At 62.9% G+C, this 12,480-nt stretch overlaps 1 protein-coding gene across 5 annotated transcripts in view; it reads right to left on the reverse strand.

Moving 5' to 3' along the window:
* DYSF (dysferlin) overlaps positions 1 to 10,260 on the reverse strand; it is a 202,251-nt gene extending 191,991 nt beyond the window's left edge. For all 5 annotated transcript variants that reach the window (XM_090035143.1, XM_090035144.1, XM_090035142.1 and 2 more), the window contains exon 1: positions 10,119 to 10,260. In XM_090035143.1, coding sequence (XP_089891269.1) covers positions 10,119 to 10,206 — 88 coding nt within the window. In that variant the 5' untranslated portion in view covers positions 10,207 to 10,260. The remainder of the gene's footprint in view (positions 1 to 10,118) is intronic.
* Between the last annotated feature and the right edge of the window lie 2,220 nt (positions 10,261 to 12,480).

Below are 12,480 nucleotides of genomic sequence, written 5' to 3' on the forward strand. Positions count from 1 at the left end.
CGGCCCGGCTCCGGGGGTAGCTGCGATTCCGCATCTGGGGGGGCCTTCGCCCACCCGCCCTCTCTGGAGTCTTGTCTCCTGGGCTGCAGCCCGGGGTCCTGGACCCCGTGTGAGACCGGGGAGCAACTGCGTTTCCCCCCTCTCCACCCAAGGAGGGGGGCCCTTGCCCGGCTTCTCCTCCCGATGCCCGTGCGATGCAATGTCCTCCAATCAATTGGAGGGGAAACTGAGGCGCATCAGGGTGGAGGAGGGGGAAAGGCCCGAGTCGGAGCTGCCTCCTTTGCTGGAAACCCACGTGCCGGAGCAAGCCGGTCTCGGCCGAAGACTTCCAGGCCGGCTCTGGAGGAAGGAAGGAGGCGCCCTCTCGCCTGGAAGTGAGCTCTGGGACGCAGGCACTAGCACGCACAGAGCCGGGCAGGCTTTGGGTGCCAAGGGCAGGAAGCCTGCCCCAGGCCTGCCAGGCTCCGAGAGCTTTATTTCCACCCCCACGCCTGCCCCGTTCCGAGCCCGCGCACGGGTGTCCCCCGCGGCTCCGCAGCCCCGTGATCCGCAGGGAAGCCAGCGGGGGGAAGGGGCCTAGGGGGAGAAAGCACAGCGTCGGGCGAGGAGCGGCGCACGCGCGTCCAGGGCACCGCGCCAAGCCACGCGGCCCAGGGGTGCGACGTGGGAGAGCCGGGGCGACGGACCGGTCGGTAACGCCCAAAGCACGCGAGGCTTTGCTCCAACCGGGCAGTGGAGCATGCAGCACAGCTTTCAGAAGACCGACACGTTTTTTCCGCGACGCCCGCGGGGACAAGCTGGTCAGCAAAGCTGCCACTGGAGTAACGGAGGGGTCGATAAGAAAAGGACGCGCTGCACCGAAATGCAGCCACCTCTGGGGTGGGGCCGCAGTGCTGCTGCCCGGTGCGTTGCACCGCTTTCCGGCAGGCGAAGAGGGGCAAGGAAGGCGCATTTTGGATGAAACGAAAGCCGCTCTTGGTAGTGGTCAGGCGTTGTGCCCAGCGCCCGAGCAGCCCAGCTTGGGGCACCCGGTCCCTCAAGACCAGGCCGTCCACCCTTAGGGCGTCAGGACCAGTTTGATCTGTGGCGGAAGGGGGGTGTCTCCAACAGCCAGCTCAAGCGCCAGGAGCCAGGACGCCCGGGCTCTGGCCTCTGGCTGCCACCAGTGTGCCGCCAGACCTGGGGCAAGCTGCTCAGCGCCTTGGTTCCCATCTCCACATCTTAAAGCCCCCCAAGATATAGGTCCGTACCCGTGAACGTAGTAAAATACCACGGCTTGTCCCCCAGGCCTGACCAGAGCCTCCTTGGAAAGAGGTCTCACGACCCGCAGCTGCGCCGCAGCATCTCCTCGTTGGAGAGAGACACGCAGGGTTGATTGAAGGCTGCTGGCGACGGACAATCCCCCTCCCGCGGCCCTTGGCGACTTGGCCAGGGCGCAGTTACCCTTCCTGGGGAAAATGCAGGTGGCATTTCCAGCCAGCAAGAGAAAAGCTGGCTCTGCAGGGGGGCTGTGTAGTGTGTTAGCCCAGCCCCTTCTCACAGCTCTCGGGGGCGCGGGTCGGTTTGTCCAAAGGGAAGAGGAAAAGGAAAAGCAATCTGAACACCGCCAGAACAATGAGCGACTCAAATATCAAAGCCTTCCCCGGAGGTCACCCCCCGCCCTGTGTCCCCACCACGCGGGGCCGGACTGTACCCGGCCAGCGCAAACCCCCCCGACCCACGGGGGCGAGAAGTAAGGGGATGCCTGTGGGGCGCCTCTCATCCTGGCAGAAGTGTGCAGGAGGGGCCAAACGCTGGGTGCAACGTGGAAGAGTTTCACAGCAATGTCTTCTTGCTTTCTGTTCTCGAAAAAGAGAGGGTTTCGGGAGATCGGTGCTCAGGGAAGGGGTGAATGTTCACTCCCCCCCCCCCGATCCCACAGACTGCATGCACTGCAATGGGGCCCTATGGGTTTCAGTAAAATGACGCCCTTGTGGCGAGATTGCAGCCCAAGGACTCAAACCAGAAGTTGCCTCTGTGTGTGTGTGCGCACACACACGTGCACCTACGGTTGAGTCCATTCACAGGCTCTGGATGGGTTCGGGCCCAAGGACTCAAACCAGAAGTTGCCTCTGTGTGTGTGCGCACACACACACGTGCACCTACGGTTGAGTCCATTCACAGGCTCTGGATGGGTTCAGGCCCAAGGACTCAAACCAGAAGTTGCCACTGTGTGTGTGTGCGCACACACACGTGCACCTACGGTTGAGTCCATTCACAGGCTCTGGATGGGTTCGGGCCCAAGGACTCAAACCAGAAGTTGCCTCTGTGTGTGTGCGCACACACACGTGCACCTACGGTTGAGTCCATTCACAGGCTCTGGATGGGTTCGGGCCCAAGGACTCAAACCAGAAGTCGCGCTGGCGGTGTATCTCGGAGCTGAGCCCAGGCCACGGGGTCTGCTCAAGAGCCAAAATAAGGGACAAAAAAAAAATGTTAGAGACAGAAAAGTGCCATTGCTGCAGGGTTTCCCTGCGCTACAAAGATCTCCAGTCCCAGTTCAGGGAAGCAAGGCTGTTTAGCAGAGTACCTCTGCAGGTGCTTCATTTGAGACACCTGCTTAACTCTCCCAGTCCTCAGGCAGCAGCTTCTGCGCTTGCCCCCAGCAAGAGCTCCAGCTAAACCCTTCATGTCAGATCTGATTTCCTCCTTTTCATTTCGGATGTAAATGACTCGCGGCCATTAGCATCAGTGCATAGCAGGTCCCTCTGGAGGGAACTAGAAGTCCTGCGTGCTGCAGCACTGGAGGCCGGGGTCCAGCTGTGGCCCCCGCTGCAGAAGGGATGCGGACACATTGGAGAGATGGCAACGAAAATGGCTGGGGGCTGGGGGCAGGACTGGTGAGGAGAGGCCGAGGGAAATGGGCTGATTTGAGTCTAAAGGAGAGAAGACCGAGGGGGATTGAACAGCAGCCTTCCCCTCCCTGCCGGAGGGCTGCAAAGAGGACGGAGCTGGGCTGGTCTCAGTGGGGGCAGATGACAGGAGAAGGAGCAATGGGCTCAAGCTGCAGCAAGGAAAGTGGAGGTTGGATATTGGGGAAAAATTTCTCATGAGGAGGGTGGTGAAGCCCTGGAACAGGATCCCCAGAGAGGTGGTGGACTCTCCGTCCTTGGAGGTGTTGAAGACCCGGGTAGACAAAGCCCTGGCTGGGATGATGGAGTTGGGGCTGGTCCTGCTCGGAGCAGGGGGTTGCACTCGATGTGACCTCCCCAGGTCCCTTCCACCCTCCTTTTCCATGATTTCTGTGATCCTCAAAAGAGTAAGTCAGGGGAGCTGTGCAGGAAAGCTGCAAACAGAAACTGGCTACAAGCAAGAGTGAGATCAGATTCTCAATTGTCAAAATCCCTGAGAAAAGTTGGGGGTGAAGCCGGGAGAACAGACTTGGAAAGTTAGTTTCTAAAATTCCACCTTCCCAGGAAAGGAAATGTGGTTTTCATAGACATAGACATTAGGGCTGGAAGGGACCTCGGGAGATTAAAAGACCCCGTCGAATACTGAGCGGATCAAAAAGATTCTCCACGCTTTTTTTTGTTGCCTGGGAAGAAAAAGGGGGTTTTATTCATGCCAAAGTTTCCCCCGCTTTTGTCCCCCAACGGAAAAAGCATTGATATAAATGAAATTTTTCAGAAAAACTGGAAATAGCACAAATTCAGTTGCAGGATCGGGGCCTTAGTGTGACTGGGTTCTGGCTGCCTATCCCTTTCCTGCGACACTTGTGCAAAAAGCACTTTTTGGTTATTAGTTGAACGCACACCGCCGGCTCGACACTGACACTCGCACTGGCATAAAACGTTTTGAAACCCGCGCGCCGTCGGTCGGGGGCTCGGACACGCACCCCCGCGCGGGCCCGCGCCACGCACTGCTTCTCCATAAAGCCAACACAAATCCGCAGGTGCCTTTTCACTAGTCACGAGCGGGCCGGGGGCACACGCACGTACAGCATACGGTTGTGTGTGCGTGTTTGTGTATAAACGTGTATGCTGCCCCGTGCATGTGCATATGCTATACGCACTCACACAAGTGCACACACTTTGGTTAAGGTGCAAATCTACCCCACCACCTTCAAGTCAACACAAGCCAGAAAGGAGCCTGGGGAGACGAACAGAGATCGTCAAACTCCTCCGGAAAGCCTGACGTTGGCAGGGGTGGAGGGGTGCCAACGGCCACCAGCCCGCCCCAGGGCCCCTGTGGTTGTGCGCGGGGCATCTCCCACCCCAGGGCACCGGCCGGGGGCTTGCACGGCCGAATCGGGAGTGCAGGAGAGAGGCTGGTGCCTCTGCAGGCCCTACGGGCATCTCGGCGGGCATGGGCATCGCCGGTTCTCCACCAGGGAGCCTTTCAAGGGGCCACGGGCCCAGAGTGGGGTGCCCACCAAATACGCGCGCGGATTTCCGGCAGGTCCCAAACACGCTGCCCCGCCGGCGGCTGCTCCGCTCGGAGGAGCCGCTCCAGGAGCTTCCAGCAGCCAAGAAACGCACCCACGCGGCACACACACACGCTGACTATGGCACGCGCTACCCCCACAGGTACGTGGGGCACCCCCACACACAGGGACACGTCTGCTGCGAGTTATACGCCGGGCCGAGCTGAGAGAGTCCTCTCCAGCTGCAAGCGCCCGCCCGGCGGGGCCCGGCGCACTCCTGCCCGGCGCCTCCGCGGTCCTCCCCGGGGCCGGAACAAGGCGCTGGTGCCCCGAAGCCGGCGAGTAAAGAAACGCTTGTGCAAAAGTCCTGTCGGTCGAGTAAAAGAGACCACCTCTCCCACGAGTCCTGATGAGCTACACACACACATATATGCCATATATATTCTACACACACACATACTGCATATACATGCTGCACACACACATGCTACCGACACACAGGATACACATACATGCACTTATATACTATATATAGGCTACACACACACACACTCTATATACGTGCTATACACACACACAGGATACACACACACATGCACTTATATACTATATATATGCTACATACACGTACTATATTACCGCTATACACACACATGCTACCAGCACACACAAGATACACACACACTATATATATACGTGTTATACACAGACATGCTACCGACACACACAGGATACACATACATGTACTTATATACTATCTATATGCTCCGAGCGCACACATACTATATATGTGCTATACACGCAGACACACACACACACTATATACGTGCTATACACACACGCGCTACCGGCGCGCGCACACACACTATATATGTGCCACCCCCCCACATACATACGCTGTACAGATGCTACGCGCACGCACATCCATACCCCCCCCGCATGCACTACCCAGACACGACACGCACGCGTGCTCCCGACACGCGCGCTCCCACCCCACACTGTCGCGCACCCGCGCGGGGCTCACCGCGGAAGCGCAGGCTGGCCACGGGGTCGCTGCGCCGGGGCAGGCGGGCGGCGCGCTGCAGCTCGGCGCGGAGCATGGCCCGACTCGCGCGCTCCCGCCCCGGCCCCGATCCCGATCCCGGCCCCGGCCCCGGCCCCGCCCCGCCCCGCCCCGCCCCCGCCCCCGGCGCCTCCCCGCAGGGGCTGCGAAGAGGCTGGGCTGGGCTGGGCTGGGCGAGGAGCAATGGGCTCAGGCTGCAGCAAGGGCAGCCGAGGCTGGACATCAGGAGAAGCTGTCTCACTTGGAGGGTACGGCGCCGGAGCAGGTTAACCGGAGCAGTCTCCATCCTGCGGGGGTTGAAGACCCGGGCGGACAGCCCCCCGGGCTGGGGTGATGTGGCCGGGGCCGGTGCTGCTCGGAGCAGGGGGCGCTCCCTCCCGTGAACCGTGCTGAACCGCCCCGCAGTGCCCCCGCAGCCCCGGCGCCCCCGGAGCCGGGCCAGGCGCGAGGGGCTTGCCCGCGACGCGGCCCCGCTGGCCCGGCCCGGCCCCGCACGGCCTCGCAGCCTCTGCCTCTGCAGCTCGGTGCACGGCCCAGGCCAGCCGCCGCACACGGGAGCACCGGCCACCACGGGCACGGCACGGCACGGCACGGCACGGCCTCGCGGCGCCGCAGAAGGCAGGCGCGACGGCAGGCATGGCTGATCTGCGATTTTGGCAAGGGAGCTGCAGCACATCGCAAATCATCACGCATTTTCCTCCAGTGCAGACTAGACACCCTACTAATAGGCTAAGGGGACAGCGCCGCAGTATTCACGGGATCCTAGAAAATGAGGGCTGAAGGGAGCTGGCGGGGTCACAGCTGGTGCAACCCCTGCTCCAAGCGGCCCCAGCCCCGACTCCATCATCCCAGCCGGGGCCAGGTCTACCCGCAGCGTCAAAGCCTCCGAGGATGGAGAGCCCACCCCCTCTCTGGGTGATTGATCTCGCTCAGTTTCAGATCAGACAGCGCTCCGGGAAGGTGCGCTGGCTTGCTGAAGTGTGCGTCACGGTTGAAAAGAGAGTCAATATAGTCCAAAGCTATTATGCCATTAGTGCTGTAGTTATTCTGGGTAAACGCATGTCTCTTACTCACAAAACAAAATCTTTCTTTCCTGACAGCCCCTCCAAGACATCACGGTTGGTCGTTTCTATGCCTGAGTTCACAGGACCACACCAGTGACGGTTTTTAGCTGGAGATAAAAGCAGCCTACGGGGCTGGGAACGAGAAGCGAGGCCTTTCCAGGCATGGTTAAGAGACAGCGACGCTGCAAAAGACAGCAGAGGCTGACAAGTGGAGCAGAGAGACCCTCAAGGAGGAGAGAGGGGTGTTCACACCTGCGGAGTGGCGAGAGCTTAGCAGGAATCAGGGTAGATGATAGGCAGCCATGAAGCCAATTGCTGCCTGAATAGAAATGCCCCTACCGACTCCAGCTTCATAGTTTCATAGTTTCATAGTAGCTAGAGTCGGAAGGGACCTAGGTAGATCATCTAGTCCGACCCCCTGCCTTGGCAGGAAAGAGCACCGGGGTCAGATGACCCCGGCAAGGTGCTCAAAAAGTCAAGGTGCTTCCTCTGGGCATGCAGCAGGTGGGTATGTGCACACCCCTGCACCCTGCCGGAGCCCAGGTCCAGCATTGCTCCCATGTTACGGACTGAAAGACTGAGGCCCAGTGCCCCCCACTCCCGCAGGTGCGCGGAGCTGGGAGCCTGCCCCGCTCGCACCTCGGCAGGAGCGGGAGACCGAGGGAGGAACGAGAGAGGCCAAGCAGACAGGCAGGGTTAAGGGGTCCACGCCCTGCCCCCGTATGCACGGCTGGCCTGGCTCCCCAGAGGTCCCCAGCCGGGCTGGGCTGACCCACACCGGGCAGTGCCGCTCTGAAGAGAGCCAGGCTCCGGGTCCCCATAAATCCCGAGTCAGGACCAGGGGCCCTGGGTCTGCACTAGCACCTGCTCATCAAAGCCGGCGGGCTTTTGTCCGCTTCGGGGAGGCCCGTTTGGCAGCCCCCTGCCGCCGCTTGCGCATCTGTGCAGCACCTCGCACCGGGCGCACCCCAGTCTGGGGCTCCGAGGTGCTCTGGCAGTGCACAGAAGTACCGAGCCCAGGCCGCACGCGCCGCGTGCGCATAATGCGCGGCAGCACCACCGGCCGCGGCGCCCCCCGCGCGGCACAGCGTCCCGCCCCCGCGCATCCCAGGGGCCGCGCCGCCGCCCCCGGTGGACACGGAGCACCTCCGTGACCGGCTCCGAGCTCGGGGCCGCTCCCGGGAGGCGAAGAGATGTGGAGGCAAGCGGATGCTTTTAAGCAGACTCAAGCGCCCCGCGACCACTGGGGAGAAACAGAGTCGTTGCGCGCTTTCCCCAGCCCGGCCCTCAAAAGCTCACGGCTCGCTTGGACTTCCAAACCGGAGGCAAGGCGGGCGCGAAGGGACGCGGGAGGCGGCGCGTCGTCGAGCCCCGGCCCCGGCTGCATCAGCCCGCGCAAGGCTCTGGAGAGCCACTTCGCAAGACCGAGGCGGGCCAGCCAGGAGCCGCGGTGCAACGAAGAAATCCCCGGCAACACGCCCTCCAGCCGCCCCTCCGGCCGGCTCAGCGCCGACAGTGGGAAGGGGGGAGAGCGGCCCGCACGAAGCCGTGGCATTTACTCCGCGGCCCGCCGTCCAGGAGGAGAGCACCCAGGCGAGCAAAGCAGGAGCAACCGCGTGAGGAACTGGCAGCAGCAGCAGCAGGGAGCAGGTCCGCTCTTTACATGAGGGGAAGTGTCTTCTGCCCTTCCCGGCCAGGCAGGCGGGCAGGGCACCGAGCACGGCCCGGGCCCTCGCCGCACGCTCTGCCGCCCCAGCCCGAAGGGCATCGGGTGGAAGTCGCGGGTCGTAGCGGGTGCGATCACAAGGGGTGCAAGGCGATGCGGTTTCACTGGGCTTTGCAAGGCTGCGGGGCGGCCTTTGAGATGTTGTGCGGAGCAAGCGGCAAGGGGCTCAGGCTGCGGCAGGGGAAGCTGAGGTTGGATAATAGGAAAAACTCTCCCGCGGGGGTGGTGAAGCCCTGGGACAGGCTCCCCAGAGGGATGGGGGAGTCTCCGCTCTTGGGCAGGACCTCGCACGTGACCCCATTACACTGCACACCCCAGCCCTCCAGGTCACCTTGGTCCTCCTCTCCCGATATTCCCATCCTCCCTTGTTCTGCCCATGCCTCTGCACCTTGTGCACCGGGAAATGGCGTCAGCCAGGTGCGTGAATAAAGGGGTCCAACTCCCAATTATTATCTCGGCGTGGGAGAGCTGGAAGACAAGGCAGGACACGGGACCTTGTAGCTACACCGGCACACGGGTGAGCCAAGACACGCAGTTAGTTGTCAGCCCGGGCTCACGTGGTTAGACGCGTTTGGGCTACCCGGAGAGCTGGCGGCATCCCCGTCCTACTGCTGCGACGGCTGTCAGCAGACGCCCAAGGGAGAGGCGTAGAAAGGCAGCCCCCGCTTGGTGCTAGTCCGGCGTCTCTCCCACGATCCCCTGCGCTCGCACAGCGGAGAAGCCTTTCCCGATCTCCAGCCTAACTCGATTCTGCAGCAAGGGAGACCAGGCGCTTTCCCTCCCCCCTGGCAGCCTGTCAATACCCCTCTTCCCAAATCCCGGAGCTGCCGCGGTGTCGCCCCGCCAGGCCCTCCAGCGGGGGCCGAGCTGCCCCGGCGGGCCCGGTGGGACGGACAGCTGCCCAGCCCGGCTCCCCGGCAAGGCCGCGCGGACGGTGGGGCTGTGCTACCCCGGGCTGGCGGGGGCCCGCCGCGTGGGCACAGCCGGGCCCCGAGCCGGCCGGCATCCCGGGCTGACCTAGCAGCACCGGGGCTGTGCTACCCCGGGCTGGCGGGGGCCCGGTGCGTGGGCACAGCCAGGCCCCGAGCCGGCCGGCACCCCGGGCTGACCTAGCAGCACCGGGGCTGTGCTACCCCGGGCTGGCGGGGGCCCGCCGCGTGGGCGCAGCCGGGCCCCGAGCCGGCCGGCACCCCGGGCTGACCTAGCAGCACCGGGGCAAGCGCACGGACGAGGGGGTGGCGGGCTTGGGCACGCGCCGCCGAGCTGAAGCGGGGCCCGCTCCCCGCTCCCCGCCCCCGCCGCGCTGCGGGAAACTGAGGCCCGGAGGCTCAGCTCAGCACGGGCAGGCTGCTCCCGGCTCTCCCCGCCTCCGCCCCAGCCCGGGCCGCGGCGCGGGGCCAAAGGGAGCACCGCCGGGCCCGGGCTGGAAAAGGAGCGCGTCGCAGAAACCCGAGCCGGAGCCGCGGGCCCGAGGCCCGGCGCCCGGAGGCGGCCCAGCCCGGCCGGCAGCTGCGCCGGAGCTGGGACCAGTACGGGGAAGGGACTGGGACCCGTCTCAGCGCGGGAGGCAGCCTCAGCCCCCCGGCGCCCGGAGCCCCCCTCCCTGGGCCGGAGCCCGGCCTGCTGCAGGCGGCGGGGTCCCCCGGAGTCGCGCCCTGGGGCCGCAGCGCCTGCCTCAGTTTCCCCGGCTGCAGGGAGAGGCCTGGCCTGCGCCCCGGGGGCTGCGGCCGGAAGGGGCCGGCCACCGGCCGCCCGGCTCCGCGCAGGGGCCGGCACGTCGCGGCGGGCAGGGGCCGGCCGGCACGGGGGTGGCGGGCACCCAGACACGGAGGCAGCCCCCGGCCCGGCCCGGCCCGGCCCTACCGGCGAAGAGCACGGAGCAGTAGGCATCGCTGATGTCGGCGTCCGGGGTTTGCACCGCCTCGGCCCGCAGCACGAAGACCCGCAGCATCCCCGCAGCCGGCTCCGGCCCCGCTCCGGCCGCGCTCCGGGGCGTTCCCACGCTCCCCTCCCCCCCGCGCTCTTAAAGGGGAACGGCGCGGGGCGTCATGGGGAGGTGGGAGGGACGTGACCAAGGCCGGGCAGCGCGGCGGTGGCACCAGGGCAGTCGCGCCTCCGGAGGTGGCGGAGGATGGATGACCTGCCAAAAGCCACCGGGGAAAGCAGTGGCAGGCAGCCCCTCTCCGCTGGCACTTGAGAGACAGTGAAGACCCTGCCAGGCCAGGACGGGAAGGTGCCCCCCTGTCCTTGGGCCCGGCGGGTGCAAGGGTGATCCCTGCCGCGGCTCGCTGGCGGGTCTGGAGGTGACTGGGGAGTCCCACCCTGGAGCTACAGGCCCAGAGAGCCCATCAAGACCCGAGCCAGGGGCCCTGCCATGAGCAGCTGTCAGGATAAGTGCGTGAGACCAGGCACAAGAAGGGAAACTGAGGCACAGAGAGGGGCAGCACCTCACCCCCAGGCACACAGCAGTCCAGGGACCAAGAGGGGCCTTGCTCATGCCAGAAAGGGGGTCAGGGAGCAGCGGGGACTAGCAGAGATGCAGACCCCCAGCTCCAGCCCAGCGGGCACAAGGCCCTGCCCCAGTGCATCAGGATAATGGGGCCAGACCATGCAAAGAAGTGGCGGGGGGGAGCTACCAGCTTGAATCAGAGCCCGGCATCTGGAGGGAAAACATGATGCAGCTCCGTGCATGCCGGCAGCGCTGAGTCAGGGTCCCCACCCCCGACTTCCTGATTCCCAGAGGCAGCGGGGCCTGGCACTGAGGAGCCAGGAGCATAGCAGCGAGGTGGCTTCAGGCCCAGCTCCGTGCCCACTCTTGAGCCCTGCAGTGTGCCCCAGGGCCAGCCAGGGCTGAGCCCAAAGCGCTGCACTGCTGTGCTTGGACAGCGGGGGGGGCTGGAGGGGGGCACCTGGGCCATGGTGTAGTCCGCTCCCTGCCTGGTCAGCCACAAGCCTGATCTGCACCCAGGGGCAGGTTGGGGGGGACACAATCCCTGCTCCACCCCAACTTAACCAACTGCCTGGCAGCAGCCGTGGCATTTCTATTCAGGCAGCAGCCATTGACTTCACCGTTGATTATGATCCACCCCCTTTCCTTCTAGTCTGTTAACAACCTTCTCTCCTCGTGAACGGCTCCTCTAACGAAGCTCATTTTCCTTCTGCAACTCTGCTCTCCCAGAGCTGCTCCTGGTCCCGCGGCTCCTGTTTCACAGCCCTGCAGGCTCTTTTCAAGTCTAGCTAAAAACCCCCCCAAAAATCCAAGTTTCAGAAACATTTAATCAGGTGTGGAAACATTAATTCACTCAGGGGTGGAAATACCTGGATGCACTGCTAAAGCGCTCAGGAAGGTGCACCCCTCAATTGGATCTGTGTGACCTTCCTGAGCTCCCCCCACCTAAAGATTTCAGATATTGAAGGATGCTTTTACTGCAAATTTGTTTTCTGAGAGACACGGAGGGGCTGCAGGACTATTGAAAAAGAGTTTTCGATTCTTGTGCCTGCTTTGTTGTTTCATACAGCAAATCAATGCACATTTCATTTAATACAGGAGGTTTTTTGCTTCAGTCTTACGCTGATTAATACAGGCCAAGCCCCCAGCTTCTAGTTTCTGGGCCGAGCCCCACCCCTCTCGCACTCTTCGCCATTGACGGGCTGGGGTTAATAACTGCTTGTACTGACGACCGCTCCTGAGCCACTGCCAAGTCACCCGCTGTGCCAGTGGCTCATTGGGCACTAATAATATCTTGCAGGGCACTGAGTCATGCCAAACCAATACCTTCCCCGCGTCATACAGTTTCCCAAAGCAGAAATGGACTGAGGTAGGGTCAGTCTCAGCCCAGGCTGGGGCTTGGAGGAGAAGGCAGGCGTCGGGGTGCCAGGCCTCCAACACCCGCCTGGCCTCCAACTTGCTCTGCAGAGATGTCGCGCTCCCGACTTGGTTTTCCTATCTTTAAAATGGGATTCAAACCCAGCCGCCGGCGTTGCTGTAAAGTCTCGCTCGTAGTGCTTGCCCTGAATTTGTCCAGAGAAGGGAAAAATATTTTAAGCTTGTGTGTCTGCTGCCAGCTACCCCCCCCACTGTTACTGTAATCCCATATTCCCTCAAATAGAAGACGCGCTTCTTAAAGTGAAATGTTTCTTCCGGAAACCAGCCTGCATCTTAGATCCGAGTTAAAAACAAAACTAAAAAGGCCAAGGTCTTATAGGCAGCACGAGGGAGGCACTG

The sequence above is a fragment of the Crocodylus siamensis genome, chromosome 2, assembly GCF_052110815.1.
Source record: "Crocodylus siamensis isolate JL-2025a chromosome 2, ASM5211081v1, whole genome shotgun sequence".
Lineage (NCBI taxonomy): Eukaryota > Metazoa > Chordata > Crocodylia > Crocodylidae > Crocodylus > Crocodylus siamensis.